At 36.9% G+C, this 26694-nt stretch overlaps 1 protein-coding gene across 2 annotated transcripts in view; it reads right to left on the bottom strand.

Annotated features, from left to right (window-relative positions):
• Window positions 1-26694, bottom strand: part of LRRC69 (leucine rich repeat containing 69) — a gene marked incomplete at both ends in the record, with an annotated part of 111837 nt that overhangs the window by 70921 nt on the left and 14222 nt on the right. The window contains 4 exons of one of the 2 annotated variants that reach the window (XM_079722539.1): window positions 18378-18449; window positions 20821-21016; window positions 23699-23771; window positions 25277-25403. The exons of the other annotated variant lie outside the window; for it this stretch is intronic. Coding sequence (XP_079578665.1) covers window positions 18378-18449; window positions 20821-21016; window positions 23699-23771; window positions 25277-25403 — 468 coding nt within the window. The remainder of the gene's footprint in view (window positions 1-18377; window positions 18450-20820; window positions 21017-23698; window positions 23772-25276; window positions 25404-26694) is intronic. 2 annotated transcript variants of the gene reach the window in all.

Raw genomic sequence — 26694 nt, 5'->3', positions numbered from 1 at the left:
CATTCATCTGTCGAAGGACACTTAGGGTGTTTCCATATCCTGGCTATTGTAAATAGTGCTGCAGTGAACACTGTGGAACATGACTCTTTTTGAATTATGGTTTTCTCAGGATATATGCCCAGTAGTGGGATTGCTGGGTCATATGGTAGTTCTATTTTTAGTTTTTTAAGGAAACTCCATACTGTTCTCCATAGTGGCTATATCAATTGACATTCCCACCAACAGTGAAAGAGTGTTCCCTTTTCTCCACACCCTCTCCAGCATTTATTGTTTGTAGATATTTTTCATGATGGCCATTCTGACCAGTGTGAGGTGATACTCATTGTAGTTTTGATTTGCATTTCTCGAATGATTAGTGATGTTGAGCATCCTTTCATGTGTTTGATGGCAATCTGTATATCTTTTTTGGAGAAATGTCTATTTAGGTCTTCTGCCCATTTTTGAATTGGGTTGTTTGTTTTTTTGATATTAAGCTGCATGTGCTGCTTGTATATTATGGAGATTAATCCTTTGTCAGTTGCTTCATTTGCAAACATTTTCTCCCATTCTGAGGGTTGCCTTTTTCTCTTCTCTATGGCTTCCTTTACTGTGCAAAAGCTTTGAAGTTTCATTAAGTCTCATTTGTTTATTTTTGTTTTTATTTCCATTTCTATAGGAGGTGGGTCAAAAAGGATCTTGCGGGCTTCCCTGGTGGCGCAGTGGTTGAGAGTCTGCCTGCCGATGCAGGGGACGCGGGCTCATGCCCTGGTCTGGGAGGATCCCACATGCCATGGAGCAGCTAGGCCCGTGAGCCATGGCCACTGAGCCTGCACGTCCGGAGCCTGTGCTCTGCAATGGGAGAGGCGACAACAGTGAGAGGCTCACGTACTGCAAAAAAAAAAAAAAAAAAAAAAGGATCTTGCTGTGATTTATGTTATACAGTGTTCTGCCTATGTTTTCCTCTATGAGTTTTATGGTGTCTGGCCTTACACTTAGGTCTTTAATCCATTTTGAGTTTATTTTTGTTTATGGTGTTAGGGAGTGTTCTAATTTCATTCTTTTACATGTAGCTGTCTAGTTTTCCTAGCACCACTTACTGAAGAGGCTATCTTTTCTCCATTGTATATTCTTGTCTCCTTTATCAAAGATAAGGTGACCATATGTGCATGGGTTTATCTCTGTGCTTTCTATCCTCTTCCATTGATCTTTATTTCTGTTTTTGTGCCAGCACCATACTGTCTTGATTACTCTAGCTTTGTAATATAGTCTGAAGTCAGGGAGCCTTATTCCTCCAGCTCTGTTTTTCTTTCTCAAAATTGCTTTGACTATTTGGGATTTTTTGTGTTTCCATACAAATTGTGAAATTTTTTGTTCTAGTTCTGTGAAAATTGTCATTGGTAGTTTGATAGGGATTGCATTGAATCTGTAGATTGCTTTGGATAGTATAGTTATTTTCACAATTTTGATTCTTCCAATTCAAGAACATGGTATATCTCTCCTTCTGTTTGTATCACCTTTGATTTCTTTCATCAGTGTCTTATAGTTTTCTGCATACATGTCTTTTGTCTCCTTAGGTCAGTTTATTCCTCGGTATTTTTTTTATTTTTGTTGCAATGGTACGTGAGTGCTTCCTTAATTTCTCTTTCAGATTTTTCATCATTAGTGTATAGGAATGCAAGGGATTTCTTTGCATTAGTTTTGTATCCTGCTACTTTAACAAATTCATTGATTAGCTCTAGTAGTTTTTTGCTAGCATCTTTAGGATTCTCTATATATAGTATCATGTCAGCTGCAAACAGTGACAGTTTACTTCTCTTTTCCGATTTGGATTCCTTTATTTTTCATCTCTGATTGCTGTGGCTAAAACTTCTGAAACTATGTTGAATAATAGTCGTGAGAGTGGGCAACCTTATCTTGCTCCTGATCTTAGTGGAAATGGTTTCAGTTTTTCACCATTGAGAATGATGTTAGCTGTGGGTTTATCATATATGGCCTTTATAATGTTGAAGTAAGTTCCCTCTATGCCTACTTTCTGGAGATTTTTTGATAATAAATGGGTGTTGAATTTTGTCAAAAGCTTTTTCTGCATCTACTGAGATGATCATATGGTTTTTATCCTTCAACTTTTTAATATAGTTTATCGCACTGATTGATTTGCGTATATTGAAGAATCCTTTCATTCCTGGGATAAACTCCACTTGATCATGGTGTAGGATCCTTTTAATGTGCTGCTGGATTCTGTTTGCTAGTATTTTGTTGAGGATTTTTGCATCTATGTTTATCAGTGATATTGGCCTGTAGTGTTCTTTTTTTGTGACATCTTTGTCTGGTTTTGGTATCAGGGTGATGGTGGCCTCGTAGAATGAGTTTGGGTGTGTTCCTCCCTCTGCTATATTTTGGAAGAGTTTGAGAAGAATAGGTGTTAACTCTTCTCTAAACGTTTGATAGAATGCACCTGTGAAGTCATCTGGTCCTGGGCTTTCTTTGCTGAAAGATTTATAATCACAGTTTCAATATCAGTGCTTGTGATTGGTCTGTTTATATTTTTTATTTCTTCCTGATTCAGTCTTGTAAGGTTGTGCTTTTCTAAGAATTTGTCCTTTTCTTCTAGGTTTTCCATGTTATTGGCATAGAGTTGCTTGCAGTAATCTCTCATGATCCTTTGTATTTCTGCAGTGTCAGATGTTACTTCTCCTCTTTCGTTTCTAATCCCATTGATTTTAGTATTCTCCCTTTATTTCTTGATGAGGCTAGCTACTGGTTTATCAATTTTGTTTGTCTTCTCAAAGAACCAGCTTTTAGTTTTATTGATCGTTGCTATCACTTCCTTCATTTCTTTTTCATTTATTTCTGATCTGATCATAATGCTTTCTTTCCTTCTACTAACTTTGGGTGTTTTTTGTTGTTGTTGTTGTTCTTCTTCTTCTTCTTTCTCTAATTTCTATATGTGTGAGGTTAGGTTGTTTATTTTGAATGTTTCTTGTTTCTTGAAGTAGGATTGTATTGCTATAAACTTCCCTCTTAGAACTGCTTTTGCTCCATCCCATAAGTTTTGGGTCATCGTATTTTCATTGTCATTTGTTTTTAGGTATTTTTTTATTTCCTCTTTGATTTCTTCAGTGAGCTCTTGCTTATTTAGTAATGTATTGTTTAGACTACACGTGTTTGTATTTTTTACAGTTTTTTTTTCCTGTAATTGATATCTAGTCTCAGAGCATTGTGGTCAGAAAAAATAGTTGATAATGATTTAAATTTGCTTAAATTTACCAAGGCTTGATTTGTGACCCAAGATATGATCTATCCTGGAGAATACTTCATGAGCACTTGAGAAGAAAGTGTATTCTGTTGTTTTGGATGGAATGTCCTATAAATATCGATTAAGTGCATCTTGTTTAATGTGTCATTTAAAGCTTGTGTTTTCTTATTTATTTTCATTTTGGATGATCTGTCCACTGGTGAAAGTGGGGTGTTAAAGTCCCCTACTATGATTGTGTTACTGTTGATTTCCCATTTTATGGTTGTTAGCATTTGCCTTATGTATTGAGATGCTCCTATATTGGGTGCATAAATATTTACAATTGTTATATCTTCTTCTTGGATTGATCCCTTGGTCATTATGTAGTGTCCTTCTTTGTCTCTTCTAATAGTCTTTATTTTAAAGTCTATTTTGTCTTTTATAATATTTTGTTCTAAACTTCACATCAAAAATAATCATCATTATACCACATGATAATGACCATTAAAACTTTTTCTCACTTTTGTCAGGTCAACTTCTTTTCAAATGACTGCAGCTTGAAAAATAACCAGTCTCCTGAGGGAAAGAGGAGCCAGAGAAAAATCTTTCTTAAAGATAAAAATATAGACACTCTACTTGAAAGTGTTACCTCGATCACACCAACAGCCGCCTTACTCTCTCCTTAGTCCCTGCCCCTTTTAATATTCCAATCATTTTCAATTTATCCTTCTTAAAGGATTTTTCCAGAGCCACCTTGCAAGCCATATAATTATACTTTAAGGATGTACCTCGCTGGACGGAGGAAGATGGCGGAAGAGTAAGACACGGAGATCACCTTCCTCCCCACAGATACATCAGAAATTCATCTACACGTGGAACTGCTCCTATAGAACACCTACTGAATGCTGGCAGAAGACCTCAGACCTCCCAAAAGGCAAGAAACTCCCCACATACCTGGATAGGGCAAAAGAAAAAAGAATAAACAGAGACAAAAGGATAGGGATGGGACCTGCACCAGTGGGAGGGAGCCGTGAAGGAGGAAAGGTTTCCACACACTAGAAGCCCCTTCGCGGGCGGAGACTGCAGGTGGCGGAGGGGGAAAGCTTCAGAGTAGCCGAGGAGAGCTCAGCAACAGGGGTGCGGAGGGCAAAGCGGAGAGATTCCCGCACAGAGGAGCGGTGCCCTCAGGCACTCACCAGCCCGAGAGGCTTGTCTGCTCAGCCACCGGGGCGGGCAGGGCTGGGAGCTGAGGCTCGGGTATCGGGTTTCAGTCAGAGCGCAGGGAGAGGACTGGGGCTGGAGGCAGGAAGAGAGCCAGAAGGGGTTAGTGCACCACGGCTAGCCCGGAGGGAGTCCGGGGAAAAAGTCTGGAGCTACCGAAGACGCAAGAGACTTTTTCTTCCCTTTTGTTTCCTGGTGCGCAAGGAGAGGGCATTAAGAGCGCTGCTTAAAGAAGCTCCAGAGACGGACGGGAGCCGCGGCTAAAGGCGCGGAACCCGGAGACGGGCGCGGGACGCTGGGGATGCTGCTGCCGCCGCCACAAGGCCTGTGTGCGAGCGCAGGTCACTGTCCACACCCCCTTCCGCGGAGCCTGTGCAGCCCGCCACTGCCGGGGTCCCGGGACCCAGGGACGGCTTCCCCGGGAAAGCGCACGGAGCGCCTCGGGCTGGTGCAACGTCACGCCGGCCTCTGCCGCCGCAGGCCCGCCCCGCACTGCGTGCCCCTCCTTCCCCTCGACCTGAGTGAGCCAGAGCCCCCGAGTCAGTGGCTCCTTTAAACCGTCCTGTCTGAGCGAAGAACGGACGCCCTCTGGAGACCTACGCGCAGAGGCAGGGCCAGGTCCAAGGCTGAGACCCGGGAGCTGTGAGAGCAGAGAAGAGACAGGGAAATCTCTCTGTGTAGCCTCGGAGGCAGCGGATTAAAGCTCCACGGTCCGCTTCAGGTGCCCTGCATCTGTGGAGTGCATGAATGGACAGCGAATCATCCCAAATTGAGGAGGTGGACTTTGAGGACAAGATTTAAGATTTTTTCCCCTTTTCCTCTTTTTACAACGAATTATCCCAAATTAAGGAAGTGGACTTTGAGAGCAAGATTTCAGACTTTTTCCCCTTTTCCTCTTTTTACAACGAATTATCCCAAATTGAGGAGGTGGACTTTGAGAGCAAGATTTTCGATTTTTTTCCCCCCTGTTCTCTTTTCATGAATGTGTATGTGTATGCTTCTGTGAGCGATCTTCTCTGTATAGCTTTGCTTCCACCATATGTCCCAGGGTTCTATGTGTCCATTTATTTTTTTCAATAATTACTTTTTAATTTTAATAACACTACTATATTTTATACTTTAATGTATTTTACTTTATCTGCTCTCTTTCCTTTTTTCCTAACTTCACTTCCTCCCTCCCTCCCTCCGCCCCTCCTTTCTTTCTCTCTTTCTTTCCTTCCTCCCTCCCTCCCTCCCTCCATCCTGTCTTTCTTTCCTTCTTTCTTTCTTTCTTTTTTCTTTCTTCCTTTCTTTCTTACTTTCCTTCCTCCCTCCCTTCTTCCTTTAACTCTTTCCTTTTCTCTCCTTCCTCCCTCCCTCCCTCCTTTCTTTCTTTCTTTCCAAACTTCCTCCCTCCCTCCTTTCTTTCTTTCTTTCCTTCTTTCTTTCTTTCTTTCTTTCCATCCTTTCTCCCTCCCTCCATCCTTTCTCCCTCCCTCCTTCCTTTCTTTCTTTCTTTCTTTCTTCCTTCCTTCCTTCCTTCCTTCCTTCCTTCCTTCCTTTCTTTCCTTCTTCCTTTCACTCTCTCTTTCTTCTACTAATTCTTTCTTTCTACTTTTTCTCCCTTTTATTCTGAGCCACGTAGATTAAAGGATCTTGGTGCTGCAGCCAGGAGTCAGTGCTGTGCCTCTGAAGTGGGAGAGCCAACTTCAGGACACGGGTCCACAAGAGACCTCCCAGCTCCACATAATATCAAGTGGCGAAAATTTCCCAGAGATCTCCATCTCAACACAAACACTCAGCTTCAATCAACGACCAGCAAGCTACAGTGCTGGACACCCTATGCCAAGCAACTAGCAAGGCAGGAACACAACCCCACCCATTAGCAGAGAGGCTGCCTAAAAACATAATAAGGCCACAGGCACCCCAGAACACACCACCAGACGTGGACCTGTACACCAGAAACATAAGATCGAGTCTCAACCACCAGAACACAGGCACTAGTCCCCCCCACCAGGAAACCTACACAAGCTACTGAAACAACCTTAGCCACTGGGGACAGACACCAAAAACAATGGGAACTACGAATCTGCAGCCTGCAAAAAGGAGACCCCAAACACAGTAACATAAGCAAAATGAGAAGACAGAAAAACACACAGCAGGTGAAGGAGCAAGATAAAAACCTACCAGACATGACAAATGAAGAGGTAATAGGCAGTCTACCTGAAAAAGAATTCAGAATAATGATAGTAAAGATGATCCAAGATTCTATTTCCAAGATCCAAAATCTTGGAAATAGAATAGACAAAATGCAAGAAACAGTTAACAAGGAACTAGAAGAACTAAAGATGAATCAAGCATCGATTAAAAACACAATAAATGAAATGAAAAGTACTTTAGCTGGGATCAATAGCAGAAAAACTGAGGCAGAAGAACGGATAAGTGAGGTGGAAGATAAAAGAGTGGAAATAACTGCTGCAGAGCAAAATAAAGAAAAAAGAATGAAAAGAACAGAGGAGAGTCTCAGAGACCTCTGGGACAAGACTAAACGCACCAACATTCGAATTATAGGAGTTCCAGAAGAAGAGAAAAAGAAAGAGACTGAGAAAATATTTGAAGAGATTATAGTTGAAAACTTCCCTAATATGGGAAAGGAAATACTTAATCAAGTGCAGGAGGCACAGAGAGTCCCATACAGAATAAATCCAAGGAGAAATACACCAAGACACATATTAAACAAACTGTCAAAAATTAAACACAAAGAAATCATATTAAAAGCAGCAAGGGAAAAGCAACAAATAACACACAAGGGAATCCCCATCAGATTAACAGCTGATCTCTCAGCAGAAACTCTACAAGCCAGAAGGGAGTGGAAGAACATAATTAAAGTGATGAAGGAGAAAAACCTGCAACCAAGATTACTCTACCCAGCAAGGATCTCATTCAGATTTGATGGAGAAATTAAAATCTTTACAGACAAGCAAAAGCTGAGAGTTCAGCACCACCAAACCAGCTTTACAACAAATGCTAAAGGAACTTCTCTAGGCAAGAAACACAACAGAAGGAAAAGACCTACAATAACGAACCCAAAACAAGGAAATGGGAATAGGAACATACATATCAATAATTACCTTAAATGTAAATGGACTAAATGCTACCACCAAAAGACACAGATTGGCTGAATGGATACAAAAACAAGACCCATATATATGCTGTCTACAAGAGACCCACTTCACACCTAGAGACACATACAGATTGAAAGTAAGGGGATGGAAAAAGCTATTCCATACAAATGGAAATCAAAAGAAAGCTGGAGTAGCAATTCTTATATCAGACAAAATAGACTTTAAAATAAAGACTATTAGAAGAGACAAAGAAGGACACTACTTAATGATCTAGGGATCGATCCAAGAAGAAGATATAACAATTGTAAATATTTATGCACCCAACATAGGAGCACCTCAATACATAAGGCAAATACTAACAGCCATAAAAGGGGAAATCGACAGTAACACACTCATAGTAGGGGACTTTAACACCCCACTTTCACCAATGGACAGATCATCCAAAATGAAAATAAATAAGGAAACACAAGCTTTAAATGATACATTAAACAAGATGGACTTAATTGATATTTATAGGACATTCCATCCAAAAACAACAGAATATACATTTTTCTCAAGTGCTCATGGAACATTCTCCAGGATAGATCATATCTTGGGTCACAAATCAAGCCTTGGTAAATTTAAGAAAATTGAAATTGTATCAGGTATCTTTTCCGACCACAATGTTATGAGACTAGACATCAATTACAGGAAAAGATCTGTAAAAAATACAAACACATGGAGGCTAAACAATACACTACTCAATAACGAAGTGATCACTGAAGAAATCAAAGAGGAAATTAAGAAATACCTAGAAACCAATGACAATGGAGACACGACGACCCAAAACCTATGGGACGCAGCAAAAGCAGTTCTAAGGGGGAAGTTTATAGCAATACAATCCCACCTTAAGAAACAGGAAACATCTCGAGTAAACAACCTGACCCTGCACCTACAGCAATTAGAGAAAGAAGAACAAAAAGCCCCAAAGTTAGCAGAAGGAAAGAAATCATAAAGATCAGATCAGAAATAAATGAAAAAGAAATGAAGGAAACGATAACAAAGATCAATAAAACTAAAAGCTGGTTCTTTGAGAAGATAAACAAAATTGACAAACCATTAGCCAGACTCCTCAAGAAAAAATGGGAGAAGAGTCAAATCAATAGAATTAGAAATGAAAAAGGAGAAGTAACAACTGACACTGCAGAAATACAAAAGATCATGAGAGATTACTACAAGAAACTCTATGCCAATAAAATGGACAACCTGGAAGAAATCGACAAATTCTTAGAAATGCACAACCTGCCAAGACTGAATAAGGAAGAAATAGAAAATATGAATAGACCAATCACAAGCACTGAAATGGAAACTGTGATTAAAAATCTTCCATCAAACAAAAGCCCAGGACCAGATGGCTTCACAGGCGAATTCTATCAAACATTTAGAGAAGAGCTAACACCCATCCTTCTCAAACTCTTCCAAACAATATCAGAGGAAGGAACACTCCCAAACTCATTCTACGAGGCCACCATCACCTTGATACCAAAACCAGGCAACGATGTCACAAAGAAAGAAAACTACAGGCCAATATCACTGATGAACATAGATGCAAAAATCCTCAACAAAATACTAGCAAACAGAATCCAACAGCACATTAAAAGGATCATACACCATGATCAAGTGGGGTTTATTCCAGGAATGCAAGGATTCTTCAATATACACAAATCAATCAATGTGATACACCATATTAACAAATTGAAGGAGAAAAACCATATGATAATTGGTTTCATAAAGTAGCAGGATACAAAATTAATGCACATAAATCTCTGGCATTCCTGTACACTAATGATGAAACATCTGAAAATGAAATCAAGAAAACACTCCCATTTACCATTGCAACAAAAAGAATAAAATATCTAGGAATAAACCTACCTAAGGAGACAAAAGACCTGTATTCAGAAAATTATAAGACACTGATGAAAGAAATTAAAGATGATACAAATAGATGGAGAGATATACCATGCTCCTGGATTGGAAGAATCAATATTGTCAAAATGATTCTACTACCCAAAGCAATCTACAGATTCAATGCAATCCCTATCAAACTACCACTGGCATTTTTCACAGAACTAGAACAAAAAAATTCAAAATTTGTTTGGAAAAACAAAAGACCCCGAATAGCCAAAGCAATCTTGAGAACGAAAAACGGAGCTGGAGGATTCAGGCTCCCTGACTTCAGACTATACTACAAAGCTACAGTAATCAAGACAGTGTGGTACTGGCACAAAAACAGAAAGATAGATCAGTGGAACAGGATAGAAAGCCCAGAGATAAACCCACGCACATATGGTCAACTTATCTTTGATAAAGGAGGCAGGAATGTACAGTAGAGAAAGGACAGCCTCTTCAATAAGTGGTGCTGGGAAAACTGGACAGGGACATGTAGAAGTATGAGATTAGATCATTCCCTAACATCATACACAAAAATAAGCTCAAAATGGATTAAAGACTTACATGTAAGGCCAGAAACTATCAAACTCTTAGAGGAAAACATAGGCAGAACACTCTATGACATAAATCACAGCAAGATCCTTTTGGACCCACCTCCTAGAGAAATGGAAATAAAAACAAAGATAAACAAATGGGACCTAATGAAACTTCAAAGCTTTTGCACAGCAAAGGAAACCATAAACAAGACCAAAAGACAACCCCCAGAATGGGAGAAAATATTTGCAGATGAAGCAACTGACAAAGGATTAATCTCCAAAATTTATAAACAGCTCATGCAGCTCAATAGCAAAAAAACAAACAACCCAATCCAAAAATGGGCAGAAGACCTAAATAGGCATTTCTCCAAAGAAGATATACAGACTGCCAACAAACACATGAAAGAATGCTCACCATCATTAATCATTAGAGAAATGCAAATCAAAACTACAATGAGATATCATCTCACACCAGTCAGAATGGCCATCATCAAGAAATCTAGAAACAATAAATGCTGGAGAGGGTGTGGAGAAAAGGGAACACTCTTGCACTGCTGGTGGGAATGTGAATTGGTACGGCCACTATGGAGAACAGTATGGAGCTTCCTTAAAGAACTAAAAAAAGAAGTACCATATGACCCAGCAATCCCACTACTAGGCATATACCCTGAGAAAACCATAATTCAAAAAGAGACATGTACCAAAATGTTCATTGCAGCTCTATTCACAATAGCCCAGAGATGGAAACAACCTAAGTGTCCATCATCGGATGAATGGATAAAGAAGATGTGGCACATATATACAATGGAATATTACTCAGCCATAAAAAGAAACGAAACTGAGCTATTTGTAATGAGGTGGATAGACCTAGAGTCTGTCATACAGAGTGAAGTAAGTCAGAAAGAGAAAGACAAATACCGTATGCTAACACATATATATGGAATTTAAAAAAAAAAATGTCATGAAGAACCTAGGGGTAAAACGGGAATAAAGACACAGACCTACTTGAGAATGGACTTGAGGATATGGGGAGAGGGAAGGGTAAGCTGTGACAAGGCGAAGGAGAGGCATGGACATATATACACTACCAAACGTAAGGTAGATAGATAGAGGGAAGCAGCCGCAGAACACGGGGAGATCAGCTCGGTGCTTTGTGACCGCCTGGAGGGGTGGGATGGGGAGGGTGGGAGGGAGGGAGATGCATGAGGGAAGGGATGTGGGAACAGATGTATATGTATGACTGATTCACTTTGTTATAAAGCAGAAACTAATAAAAAAATTAAAAAAAAGAAAAAGAAAACATGTAGTTGGCATTGTTCCATCTTTTTAGGATACTCCTTTGAGTATGCATTCTGCTGTCTAGTGGCAGCACCTCTGATTATTTCCTGAGTGAGGAGAGAACCTGTTTTAACATTTCAGAATATACTCTATAATTTTTTCATAAATATTTGAAACATTTGGGAATTCTTTTTTCTGTTCACACACAAAATTCTAACTGTCATATTCACTTTTTTATTTATTCTATTTATCATTCAGGGAGATATTATGGGATGGGTAGCATTGAAGCACCTGTGAATCATTTTTCACCAGAGGTGCATAGAAAGTATTGTAAATAAAGTAATTAAGTAAAAAAAATAAATTCTGGCTTTTGACCCAAAGATTCTAAAATAGAATTTTGGAGCTTTCAGTGCATTTGTGTGTGGAGGGGGAAGTGAGGATAATACCAATATTTGTATAAACTTCAGTGAAAGTCTTGTCAGTTAACCTTACCCTATGAGTTGATGAAATATCCTGGATCTTATTCTGTAAACAGAGTGACCGCAATGGCATTTTCATAAGATAGTCAGCAAGCAACTTGGATACTGCCAAAGGAGCTTCACAATGTGTGCAAGGAAGCACCTGTTTTAAACATGGATGTAACAGTTAATGATCTTTGCTTTGTGTACTTTTGTGTTCAGTTTTCACCATTAAAATAAATGCAAAATCCTTAAAAAAAAAAAAAGAGAGAAAGACAAATACCGTATGCTAACACATATATATGGAATTAAAAAAAAATGTCATGAAGAACCTAGGGATAAAACAGGAATAAAGACACAGACCTACTTGAGAATGGACTTGAGGATATGGGGAGGGGGAAGGGTAAGATGTGAGAAAGCGAAAGAGAGGCATGGACATATATACAGTACCAAACGTAAGGTAGATATATAGTGGGAAGCAGCCGCAGAGCACAGGGAGATCAGCTCGGTGTTTTGTGACCGCCTGGAGGGGTGGGATGGGGAGGGTGGGAGGGAGGGAGACGCAAGAGGGAAGGGATGTGGGAACAGATGTATATGTATGACTGATTCACTTTGTTATAAAGCAGAAACTAATAAAAATAATAATAATAATAAAAAGATAAATATATATATATATATATATATAAATAACTGCTTCAAGGTAACTAAAAAACTCAGTGACTTACTTTTCTCCCTTTTGAAATGGCTGAATCATAACTACTTCAGACTGTTTTCTATTCTTTCTTTTAGAATCTAGAGAGAGTTTGGTAACACGTTCCTCCTAGAAATCCCTCTATAATATCTTAATCCAAAGACTTTCTGCAGAAAATCACAGTGTGTTTTTTTTTTCTCCATCATTAAAAGTTATTTAAAAAAAAAGTTATTAAGGCAGCTGGTTGCTGTCTCCCTTCATATAATGAACTCAACAATGAAATTATTACCTACCTACCTCCCTTTTCTTTCCAAGCTAATTAATGCCACTTTCTTTAATTTTTCTACTTTTAAATTTCTGTCTTTATATTTTTCTTATGATCTCCCTAAGGTGCACTTCAAACATGAAATCCAAAGTTCTTAGGGGACAACATTCATATTTGTTTATTTGTCTCCCCAGAATTTCCCGAGGATAGAAATTCTTCAAATCTTCATGACCAAAACACAGAAGAGAGTTTAGCTTGTTTGAACTGAATTGTCATATAAGCCTCACTTAGGAGAGTTATGTCTCTCACACATACAGGTGCTAGATAGAGTACTAAAACTCGTTGTTTTACCCAGATATAATGAGTTTTTCTACCCAAATATAATGAGACATACCCCCCAAATGTATGTCCACCTAGAACTTCAGAATGTGACCTTATTTAGAAAGAGGTTTTACAGATGTAATTTGTAAAAACAAGAGTATACTAGATTAGGGTGGGCCCTAATCCTAGGGCTGGTGTCCTTACAAGATAACAGAGATATGTGACATGTTATTTTAATGCCCAGTTTGTGGTACTTCATTACAGCAGGACTAGGAAACTCGTAAACCAAGCATCACTGTTTCTCCCACCATCTGAGCAACTGGCAATGTTTCCTTATGGTTCACTGTCCATCACAGGCCATGTCTCAAAATTGTTACTCTCCCAAAAAGAGATACAGATAAAAGACATTTTGTTTCAGATCATCCTTTTCCTCAAAGGCTTGTTCATTCAAAATCCACATCCAATTCCATCAATATAATAAAAAATGTAAGAAAAAGGGAAGATATGTTTAGAAAAGGTAAAAGGACACCCAGTCATTAAACCTCACATATTTGAAGAACTTTCATTTAAGGAAAGTGCTCAATATATAATGTTAGATGAAAAAACAAGATACATATTTCTTATGAAATATGCTTTCAATTTTTTAAGTGCACATATAAAAATAAGATACTTGAAGAAAAAAAACAGCAATAAATACTCTTTGGGAGGCAAACCTAAAGATACCTTGTATTTGGCCCTTTCTATCCTTGTTTATTTTATGGATTTTCTACAATGAATTAATTACTTCTATAATCAGAAAAATGCTATTTACACAGGTTATTTGAAGAGAAGAGAAATAAATGGGAGAAAAAAAGTTATCTTTAAAAATATCTTAACAATCCCTATTCATCCAAGAAGCACAGGACACTTTACAAACTACTAAAATGAATAAGTTTGACATGTCTTAGATAGGAATTGGATATCAAATAATTTTATCTGAGGTACTGAAAATTTCCTCAAATTGTGCAATGGTATATCAAATCAAGAAATCAGCCCCAGAGTTTTGCTTTCTCTCAACTGATCTTTCTACTACCAATGACACCTTTTACATACTTAGATGGTACTTCGTTAAAAAGAAAATTCAGGGACTTCCCTGGTGGTCCAGTGGTTCAGAATCTGCTGTCCAAAACAGGGGACACGGGTTCCGGGGAACTAAGACTGAGTGCCTCAACTACTGAGTCTGCATGCCACAACTAGAGAGCCCACGTGCTGCCACTACAGGGCCCATGTGCTCTGGTGTCTGCACACTACAATTAGAGAGCCTACACACCATAACTAGAGAGAAGCCCACATTCCACAACTGGAGAGAAGCCCACGCAACACAACTAGAGAGGAGCCTGTGTGCTGCAATGAAAGATCCCGTGTGTCACAACAAAAGATCCCGTGTGCCACAGCTAAGACCCAACACAGCCATAAATAAATAAATAAATAAATAAATAAATAAATAAAGAAGAAAATTTATACTGGGAAATTAAGTATTATGAAACCAATCCAGACATAGTATAATGTGAAAAAAGTATTATTCATTATTAACCACCTTTTTCAGTGCCCACATCTACACACTTTCATTTTTCCATATATCTAATTCCAAAAATGGCACATCTAATCTCATTCAAATACCTATGCCCAACTGAAAATGCATCATCCTCTTCTCAAAGAAAAATACCAAAATCATGTCCAGTTTCTGAATTGTGCTCTGAGTTTAAGATCTCTGTAGGCTGTGAATTCCTCTTGGTGGGTTTCAAATGTGGCTCCTCATGGCCCAGCAAATGATAAATGGTCCAGCGAAATGATGAATGTGATCATCCCAACAAGCTCACAATACACAGGAAAGGATAAACAATATAATTATAACCAAAAGACCTTCCATTTGAAAGATAGAGAACGAGAAGGGGCATGGAGAGGTGAAGTGACTTCCTGCTCTGTATTAGAATGAAGTCCTCAGGGGACAGCCTGATTTTGAGGACCTTCCTGCCACACCTCAAGGAAGCAGGGGGAAGACTCCCTTTCTGGAACTACATTGCTTTGGCACCTCTCTTCCTGTTGGCATATTTTGAAAGGATGGTGATTACCTTTGCTTAGGAGCATTTATGGTTCTCTTTTCAGACACTGGCACTTTCTGGCAATAAACTCCCTTAAAATTCTTTAAAAATATATATATATATATATGATTTAACAGACTTTTCTAAAGAAGACACATGTAGAGGTCCTGGAATGGATACTTTTATTATTATTCTGTATTTCTTTGTTGTTTGAAACTTTAAGAAGAATGTACAATTTGTACAACTTTCAAAAAAAGTTTTAAGTTTAAATCAAGAAGAGAAAAAAAGAGAAGGAAAGAAATTAAAGTCTCAATGTACTAGATCTGACTACATGGTAATAAAAGAACCAATGCATTTCTAATACAGCTAACTCACTATCTGATCATGACGGCATTTTTCTTAATAATCTAGAAATTCTTTTGATTCAACACATATGAACAAATAATTATAACAGTCCCATTGTCTTACTGCAGATCTCCATTTAATGTATAATCTTATATAAAAATCCTGGTGAAAGTTCAGTTTCAAATATTTAAAAGCCATATGAATAAAAACTAAACTTCTGTGAAACAACTGCATTTTCCAAATAGCATACCAACTTTCAGGTCATAAAATAGCAACAGATTTAAATAGAGCCCTATTTAAAAAAAAAAAAAAAAAAAAAAGAAAGAAAGAAAAAGCAATAGCTGTAAGCAATAAGCAATAAGCCACTTAAACACACTTCTACAGAGCACATTTTCAAATCTTTGGGTTAATACTACACTTCAGGGCAATAGGTATATGGAATTTCCTTTTGCTTTTCTCTCTGTTTCTTTGTATGTTTGAAAATTTTATAATAAAAATAAGTTTTTAGAACATGTACCTCACAAGGTTAATTCTTCCTATTAATGCTAGTAGACAGTGGATGATCACTATAATTATACATATTAGTAGTATTTCACTCTTGGTATATATTGTACATAGAACATATAATCATAAGAGCTTCCATTCCTTGAATGCCAACTTTGTACAAAATGCTTTAAATCACTATGTAACTTAACAACCTTCCTAAAGTTAGTGGTATTAATATACACATTTGACAAATAAAACAGCAACTCAGAGAAGTTAAGCCACTTGTTAGAGATTACAAATTTAGAAAATAGAAAGTTAGAACTTTAAACTCATGTGTATATGACCCCAAAGTCCATGTTCTTCATTTCTATACTACGTTGCTTCCTGAAAAGCATGGTCTAATTATTTTTAAAGTTCACTACCATTATTCTGAAACTTACTCTCTTTCACTGATAATCATGGCATAACCTAGAGCCAGTCATTTATCCTCTGTGTTCATCATTTCCCCATTAGTTGTCCCATCTAATAAAATGTGGAAATTTTATTAACTTGAACCAGTTGGACCAAAGCTCAGATGAATTCACAGAATATCTTACTTCAGAGTTTTCAGAAAATTCTGAAATAGATGTTACAAAGGTGATACTAACTCAGATTCTGCCAAAATTACTCTAAATTAATGGGATCTAAATAATGTTTTTTTAATCAAAATTGTAAGTACAGAATCACTGTAGAAGAAACTGTGAATTCACGATACTACTAAGGCAAATACTGAATGTAGTTTAAGAACATTATTTTTATTTGTTTAACATTTATTCAGTTGAAATTTAAGACACTGCAGGTATAAAGGTTAAAAAGAGTACTCCCTTCCTCTGTAAGATTACAGTCTAATGGGAAGACAGACTTGAAAAGACTTACTCTACTTTGTGGTATGTACAAACTATAATGGTACCAGAGAAGAATTAGCATCAGAAGGCTGCTTTGGCAATCAGAGAAGACATCATAGGGCAGAAAAAGAGTTAAACTAAGACATGAATAATATCTTGTAGCAGGATGAATAAAATATTGCAGAATTTACCAGGTCAACATTAACAACATCCAGTGCTTATTAAACATTCAAAACTGTATTTTTGGAAAACAGTTTGGCAATTCCTTAAAAAAATTAAAACATGGAATTACCATATGACTCAGCAATTCCACTGCTGGGTATATACCCAAAAGAAGTGAAAGGAGGGACTTGAACAGATATTTGTACCCCATGTTCACAGCAGCATTATTCTCAATAGCCAAAAGGAGGAAGCAACCCAATTGTCCATGGGCAGATGAATGAATATACAAAATGTGGCATATACATACAATGGAATATTATTCAGCCATAAAAAAGAGGGAAATCTGACACAGGCTATAACATAGACAGACTTTGAAGACATTATACTATGTGAAATATGCCAGTCACAAAAGGACAAATATTGTATGATCCTATTCATATGAGATTCCTAGAGTGCTCAAATTCTTAGAGACAAGAAGTAGAATGGTGGTTGCCAGGGAGGAATGGGAAGCTATGTTTAATGGGTCCAGTTTCAGTTGAAAAGATAGAAAACTTCTGGAGATAGGTGGTGATGATGGTTGTGCAACAACATGAATATACATAGTGCCACACTTAAAAATGGTTAAAATGGTAAATTTTATGTTATGTATAATTTACCACAAAAAAACTCTACATTTTTTTCTAAAACACAGAAATTACACTCATTTTTCCTATTTGAGTCATCTTCAGTGTAAAATATTGCTCAGTGGGTTAAAAGGACTGAAATCTCAATTTTGTGTTGATCAATCATAAAAAGTAATTAATGGATCGACAACTATTTATTGAATACCTTGTGGATTGATGGGCTTCTAATTATTACTTTGCAGTGGAAACATGCTCACCCCAACATGAAAAACTGCCATTTCTTTCCTAGAAGTTAAAAGTTGCTAAGACCAACTACTTCTCAGTTATTTGAAATAAAGCAAAGTCAAAATTCATCTCCAAATGAAAAAAAAAAGTTCATTTTTCATTGTTTATGGCTTAAAAACAACTAATAGAAGTGTCTCTTTTGGATTAATTGCAAGGGATAAAAATTTATGCTCTGGAACATAATATTTTCAAAAAGTCTGAGGTAACCAAAAACAGTATATGATTTAAAAAAAATTTAACCATAACTAATATATTAAAATATTTATGATAACAGTCAGAGTTCACTCAGTTCAAACAAGTTCAGCAGGCACAGAACACAAAGGAAGGAATGGGAAAGAACAGGTCTTGAAATTCTAGAACAAAGCAAATCTTTGAGTTATCTGTATAATTCAAGGTTCCAATTACTATAGGTTTTACTGGTTGCCTATTTTTTCTATTCCCAATAGCATAAACAAAATTATTTTTCAATTATATTTCAAGTAGAATCTACTTACTCCTGGTGGAAACATCTGAATAACATTTCCAGCTATGTCTAGGATTCTTAGGTTGAAAAGATCACAAAGTCCCTGTGTCAGGAAACAAAAGAGGGAGAGAGCTTTTTAAAAGTCTAATATATAGAATCACAAACATTTCTTGTAAGTTTAAACTTGATGCAGTTGACCACCTTTCCTAATTACCTGGTCAATTCTTCAGTATATCTCCCCAGGGAGATCATTATGTCTGGATCACCAGATTCTTTCAATTCTCCATTTCCTCTGACCACTCCAGGGCAACATAACATGGTGACCAAGAACTAGACTATTTGTAGTAACTATTTGTAGGTTCAAATTCACCTCCAACACTTACTATATATCTATAGGCAAATTTCTTAATCTTTGTACTTTAGTTTCTCCATTTGTAACATGGAAATGTCCATGGAAGCCACTATCTTCAATATGGATGCTGAATGCATTAAATAAATTACTACTCAAAAGTGCTTACTAAAGGGCTTAATACATAGTGAGCACTTAGTAGACATTTCTATCATTAAAACAGAAAGAACCTTTGGGAGACAGAGCACAGACGTAATCTTAGAAAGCTATTTCTATCAACAATTCCACTGGCATTTATTTCACATCCACCTTTTGTGTGGCATTGTGCTAACACAACCCTTTCCTTATAAGAGAAATCTGTTAGTCTAGCCACATGCCCAATGTAACTGGATGGGCATACACCTTCATATGCATGTGTGCAGACATACACATAATTTATAATGTACCAGAAAATGATTCATAATATGTTCAGTAACAAAAAATAATGAGTATTTTCTGTAATGCCTTATCATTTATAATTCAGACTGAAAAGAACAATGATAGACTGAATCGTATTAAATGTACTAGGACATAAATGATTATAGGCATTCTTTACATGATAATTCAGGACAGGACTTACTAGCATGCAAATTTTTTAAAGTCTAAACGCCTTGGATTTATAAAATTGTGGTAAGACTATTGATTTGAAATATGGACGTTTAAGTTAGACAGACATGGATCTGAGCTATTTTCCTGACTTTTGCAAACTATGTTCAAATCACATAACCTCTCTGATATTTATTCTAAAATGGGTATAATAAGAGATACATTATAAAGTTGTTATGAACACTAAGTAATACAATGCTTCATGATGATCATATTGCTGCTGTTATTGCTTTTCCCTCAAATAAGGGAGACATGCTTTTAATAGGTTTAATCTGTAATTCCAAGACATTTTCTTACTTGTTTATAGTAAGTCGAATTTTTTAAGGAATATAATAATAAAATTTTTGAAATATACTTATTTATAGCCTATACCTTGGTATATTTTTACATATCACATTACAGAGTGCACAGACTTTTTAAAGGGAATATATTCTTTTTTAAAAAATGTATTCATTTATTTGGCTGCATCGGGTCTTTGTTGCAGCGCAGGCTCTTCATTGCAGCACACGGGCTTCTCTCTAGTTGTGGCGCACAGTCTCCAGAGCACGCGGGCTCAGTTGACAGGTTCTTAACAGGAAACGGTACTTTTAAACTGGGAAATTTGAGGAGAGTTTAATAAAGGCACTATTTATAAAAGTTTGACAGGGTTCAGGGAAATCAACGAGGTTCCCTAAACCAAGAAAGGTAGTTCCTTAAAACCACAAGGTTCCCAAAAGCTAGCAACAGCAGGGAGTTCTTTAATACCACAGGCCTAAAGAGTCAAGGGAATATAATAATGTCCATTGAGGATCACCTGACATTTGCTATGACCCTCCAGAAAAGCATGCAGGTAACTCACAGCACCCTATTAGAGAGAACACCAGGGGAAAACTATATGGTACTCAATATCCCCCTGCCCTTTCACCTCCTGCTATTGCCCCTCATTGGCCATATCCTAGAGGAAGCCTGAGGACAAAGGAGCTCATTGATGCCCATACGGGTCAGTCTCCCAGGCACAGAGCAGGGTGGAAAAGGATGGAGAGTGGATGTAAAGAAAAAATGGAAGATAACTAGCACATACTCGAAAACCAAAAAGTACTAATATTTTGTGCTGTATATAGAGTTGCCAGATAAAATACAGGACACTCACTTAAATTTAAATTTCAGGCAAAAAAAATAAGATTTTTAAATCATATAAGAATGTCCCATGCAATATTTGGAACATACTTATACTAAAAATATTTCTTCATCGGTAATCTGAAATTCAGATTTAAGCATTCTGTATATTTATTTACTAAATCTGGCATCCCTAGCTTTGTGAAAAAATCCAAGTTATAACCTTCCTTTGTCATAGGGATTTGGGAACTGATTATACCTAATCAGACGGAAAGCAAATGCCCTCTTGTACTCAGATGCCCAAATCTATTCTACAACTGCTCCTTATCATGGTGTAATGAGTTCTTCACCAACAAAAGAAAATTTGGTTCCATCTTTTGCTTACCTCTGGCAAAGATTCAATGTTGTTCCTGACCAAAAGAAGTTTCTGGAGCTTCTTCAAGAAATTAATCTCTTTGGGTATGCAAATGAGCTGATTGTAGTTAAGTTGAAGGTCAGAAAGATTCTCAAGGAAACAAAGTTCTCTAGGAATGCTGGCTAGCTGGTTATGATTTATACTCAGATATGTAAGGCTTTTTAATCTAAAAAATAAACAAAGTGTATGGATGAAATTCACAAGAATAAGAAAGCCCATTGTACAGACCCCACTTATCAGATCCACGTATCAATTCATATTTTTTGTAGCTCACCTGAGCTTTTCTTCAGTCAAGTGTTCACAACTACTATGAATCATTTGAGCATAAAAAACTTTGTTGTAATTTAACTTTTAAAGATATTTTATAATCAGATGGTTTATGTTAAAAGTTAAAATTTTATCTAATCAAAACTTAGATTTAAGAAAAAGAAAATTCTATCTTCATTCTTTGTACATATACAGTAGCTATACTGAAGAGGAAGCCAGAGGACAAAGGAGAACATATACACACACATGGATATAGATAGGTATAGATTTAGATATAGATTATACATCCTGTACCACTTAGTTGCTGCGGAAGATGCAAAGACAGATCAGCCACAAATTCTCCCTTTATGTATATCATTGTCTAGAAGGAGATATTAGATAGAGCCATAAAATGAGGATAGAAAATGCCAACAAACAAGGAGAAAAGGGTTAAGATTTGAGTCTATAATTGCAGATATAGTACCTGAGGTCCCTCACAAGCATTTTGGAAGAACCAACATTTTGAACTTGGCCTTGAATAATAGAACCTGTAAGATTAGGGCAACAGGAAGACATAGCGAACTGAGAAAATATTAGCATTTTGAATAAAGAAGCAGGAACAAATTAGCACTACTGAGCACCAACTATGTACTTGTGCATTAAATTTAATCTACAGCACAACCCTAAGGCTGGAGTTATTACCCTTAATCCAGAAATGAGGAAAATAAAGGATCAGAAGCAGTGAATAACTTGCCCAACTTAAACATCAGAAAACCATGTAAAGATTCAAATGCAGATGTGTCTTCTTGCAAAGCTAAGAATCAAGATTTATAATGCTCTCAAGCTGTTGAAGTTAAATTAGTAACATAATGAGGTGACATTTCTAGACAGTTTAAAATGGGGGACTGTTGCTTATGACAATAGTCAGTGCTAGTGAAAGAGATTTGGGGGAAGATTCTATGAACTCGATCGTGGAAGCCATGTGAATACATGAGACTCAAAGAAAGAATAACAACAACAAAAGAACAGAAGGAGATAGAGAGGAAGCAGATGGAAAGATTCTTGAGAAATATGAACATCTGACAAACAAACAAACAAAAACCAAAGGCACCCAGAGAAGGCATGAGCAGAAAAATAGATGAACCTGGTTAACAAGGAATTTCTAAAGGTATGAGAGGAGAGTATTTCAAAATTAAAAATCAAAATGTTAAAATGTTAAAGAGAGGTACTGCAAAAAAAACCAAACAAACCTACTAGAACTAAAAGCAGGGTCACAGACTACAAAGTCACTATTAAAACATCTATTTTATGTTTATATTGTAGCCACTAACAACTGAAAATAAAAGTTTTCAAAATTCCATTTACAATAACATAAAAAAACACTTAAAATAGTTAAGAATACATTTAACAAAAGACAATATTGTACTTTGTTCTCCAAACAGAGCTCTATGCTTACTAAATTGTGAAATCATGTTATAGCTGCAAGAATTTCAAAGTTCATCTCCTCACAATTCTTCCTTTAGAGATGAGAAAACCAAGGTCCAAGACAGTTAAATTACTTGGCCAAGGTCATAAGGCTAGTTGCACAAAGTTATGATCTGAACCTAGTTCACCAGATCTTCCAAGGTGTCCTTTTCTCATTACATGACCAACACATAAATCAGTTGATAAGCTGAATGATTGAAAAAGCAAGCAGACAACTATTGGCATTTTCATTACCATAAATATTCCTCTTCTTCATAAATTAGATAGCTTCAAAATTTTTTCTAGTTGCTCTGATTTAAAACATTACTTTTTCTGTAAAAATCTATTTGGGGAAAAATACATTAGCTAGAGTTATAGACAAGTAAATTGGAATAAACTTTAGGTGTTTCAGAAAGCCCTTTGTTGAGAACTATTCAAGTTTTGTATCCTTTAAAAATCTGGATGTTCTTATGTTGTAATACATCTGTTTCTGTTTGATAGGCAATAAAGAGAGTCTCCAAAGTAAACCTGAGTAGGGTTCTGTCTCCATCTGTCAAAAGAAAAGCCCAAGAGGGTGTTTTGCCTGCAGAAGGACAAGGCCCTCAGCTGGCTCCAGAGAGTCACTGTAACAGCAGCCCACCTGTGCAAATGTGCAGGATAAGGAAAAATAGCATTTTGTTTTTGTTTTTGTTAATGATAATAAAATGTTTTTTTTTTATGAAAAGGACATATTGGTTTTAAAGTCTTTGCTTTCATATTACCTTTTCCATCAAGTTGAAAATGCTTTACAGTAAAGTTTAATGTCCCCAATTCTGTAGCAGAGCAAGCTCCAAGAACTCCCCAGTTAGGAAATCAAAAACACAATCAACTTTAGAACTTTGTTTCAAACCCTCACTTTCATACTTAGACTACCAAGTCATGCTGTTTCTCATTTCTCTGAAGTGTTTAAAGAATCATCTGCTTAAAATCAGTGGCTTGCCTCAGTCCTTCAGGTGCCTCTTTGCTATGTATAAATCCCACAAGGACTTGAGGCTAGGCATACCGTGTTCAAATGATCAGGATGGGGAGAAATGGCAGTTTGGTGGGGAGGGCATGGGGGGGAGTAGTGGTAGCCAGCTCTCAGTAGAAACAAAATTACCTGCCGATTTCTTGAGGAATCCTTGTAAGCTGATTGTTGTTCAGATTAAGCAGGATCAAATTTTGTAAGCCATCTGTTAGAAAATAATTTTAGTCACTTTTCTGTACACCTTTGTTTTCCTTCTGGTTTCTTGCCTTGGCCGAGGCTCTTTGGGTTGCTGGTAACTGATACCCTCTCAGATTAACTTAATCAAAAAGGCATAATTTATCCCAGTTAGAAAGCTAAGTCTTGGCACCTGATGATAGAGGGTACAGCCAAACTCACCACAAACTGGAACCGGAAACTATTATAAAAGGCACTGGAACCTAGGGTTTTAGTTTTGTTTTTGAAACTCAGAACCGTAGTCCCATAAATGTTTGCGAAATGCATGAATGACGTCCAAAGGGTCTTCCTGACAAGCCGAACTCATCCACCAAATAGGAAAACCACACGGGAAACCAGCCCAACACACCACGGCCCACAACTCCCTGGCGAAGAGGGTGAAGTGGACGTAGAGTGTGTTCAACTCTATTCCAGAGCCAGAGTCTCCTTGAAGTGGAAGGAGTATATGGGCGCTGGTGCGTGAAACAGCTACTTGCTGATCTTCTTCACCGGAGACTGGACGGAGTTCGGGAATTCTCTGCTGTATTTAGTGGGGAACAGGTCCTCTTGGGTCACCAGCTTCTGCAGGGAGCTCAAGACAAAGTCGACGTACTAGGGGACTATGCACTTGAGTTTCATTTTTTGTGGAAAAATATTTCTGCAAGATACATGAGCTAATATTTTAAAGTACTTTAAAGAGATAGTACCAGAATCTGCTTGTGCTCTTTCCTATATACCTCTAACTGAGGACCCATGAAATAATACCCTTAATAAATGCTGCTCAATGATAACAATGATGATATATAGCACCCATGCCTCAAAAGTTCACAGAACTTTATAAATTCCATTATATAGTTCTAATTTTACTATTGGGGACACAAAGTAGTAAAATGCTTTACATGAGTTAATGAACCTATAAAAATTACCTGGATCTCTGTCATGTGTTCTGTCCTTAAGCATACTCTACCTATATTAAATAGGAAAAATGTCATATTAAATGGAGAAATTATTAGTTTAAGGGAAACACAAAGAAAAAAATGTCATTTATTGAATCTCATATCTTTTCTTTAAAATTCTCCCCAAGTTGATTTAAGCTTAACATCTTGAGCAAAGATTGTGACTTAGTGTTTGAGACAGTGTAAAAAGTATAAAGAACAAGGAGAGCTGTGTAGAGCTTTTCTTGATTTGATTTTCAACTAGTTTTCTCTCTGGCCCAGAGAAAGTGTGCCCAGATTTGAGAGTCTAAATGTACACTGATTCTGAAAAGGGGAAAATTTACTAACACTAATGCTTATTTATTTTCTTAAATCTATATGTAAAGAAATATATAATATGGTAGTCAGAAAAAAAGTTGTTCCACAAATTCCCTAATTTCAAGTGTAAATATCTCCAAGCAAAAAAGATTAAAACGTAAAATTCCTTTTTCACTTTACTTTCAAATTGTTCAATATAAGGAAATTAAGTTTGACACTATAATTATGCTCTTCTTTGACTAACCACATACTCCAGATGCAAATCTATGAATCTTATTTCCAAATAAATGGAGCTTCTTCAAGGATGTAAGGTATTTCATCTCTTCTGGAACTTCTTCCAAAAGGTTGTTTCCCATACTTAGTGCTGTCAACTGCAAACATATAGAGATTTAATGAACTCATACATTATCCACTTTACATGAGAAAAAAGAAATAATTAAGCCCCTTTGCTGATATACATATAACCTAAAAAAATCAACATAATCTTAATTATTTCACATGTACCTAAAATTATCTATATAAATAAAGGTCATTTGAGTTCATGTTCAAACACTTTATGTTAATTTAAGCACAATTTAATTCTCAATTAAAGTACTTAACTTCATTAAAATTGTATTACAAACCATTTCACGGGTATTCAAAAACATAATTAATGATCCATTCATAAGTCACTTGAGCAACTCAGGAGTATCCTAACACTAAAAATTCAGCAAAGGGGCTAATTTCCTGAAATCAGAAATTAGCTGAAGATCTGAGGTCCTTCTGTCATACTAATCCCAAATGAACTTTTTCACTTAGGCCAATAAGATTTCTATAATACATGGATGGGGGTGGGGTGGGAGGGAGGCCTTTAACATCACTCTGTGATCACAAAGTTCATAAGAGAAACTATTGACATGATATGGTAGGGTAGGGAAGATCTGCCCTATGTACCTACTAACATCAGATTGGTCAGACATAGGAAGGACCACACATAAAAGGAGTTAGAAAGATCCTCTAGATCCTCTAATCCAGGGGTCCCCAACACACCCCTATTTTAAGGAGGAAGATTCGAGTCAAATCTTAAAGGAAGGTTAAGTAAAATAAAAGCATACAAGTAACCACTGGACTTAGCAACAGGAAAGTTATTGGTGACCTTGATAACAGGGGTGAAGTGCTGAGGAGAAAACTGAAGTATGTTGTGGAGAAAATGTGAGAAAGTGAAGACAATGACTAAAATACAATTCTTTAAAGAAATTTTGTTATGAAGGGACACTAGAAAATTAGGAGGGAGCTGGAGGGTTTGTATTTTGTTTAAAATAAAATATAGTACAGCTTATTTATATGCTGATGAAAATAATCTTGTAGATAGTGAGAAACTAATGATACAAGGACAGGGATAATTGCAGAATCAAAATCCTTTAGTAGACGAGCAAGGATAGGATCCAAAATACAAATGGGTGATAGCCCTGGATGAGAGAAGGAACTTCCCCTTGAATTTGTTCCATTCTTCCTTAACCATTTCCCACAGGACATAATTTCCAGACCCTTTACCATCCTGGTTACACTTTTTCTAAGTACTCCTCTCTAGAAACATGGTACCTAGAGTGAGACAGGAAATGTGATCTCATAGCATAGATCCGTTTGGACCATGGAATCTGCCTCAGGCAGATGACTACACTT

Source organism: Hyperoodon ampullatus, assembly GCF_949752795.1.
Source record: "Hyperoodon ampullatus genome assembly, chromosome: 17".
In the NCBI taxonomy this organism is placed as follows: domain Eukaryota; kingdom Metazoa; phylum Chordata; class Mammalia; order Artiodactyla; family Ziphiidae; genus Hyperoodon; species Hyperoodon ampullatus.
This window is presented reverse-complemented; position numbering and strand designations above follow the sequence as displayed.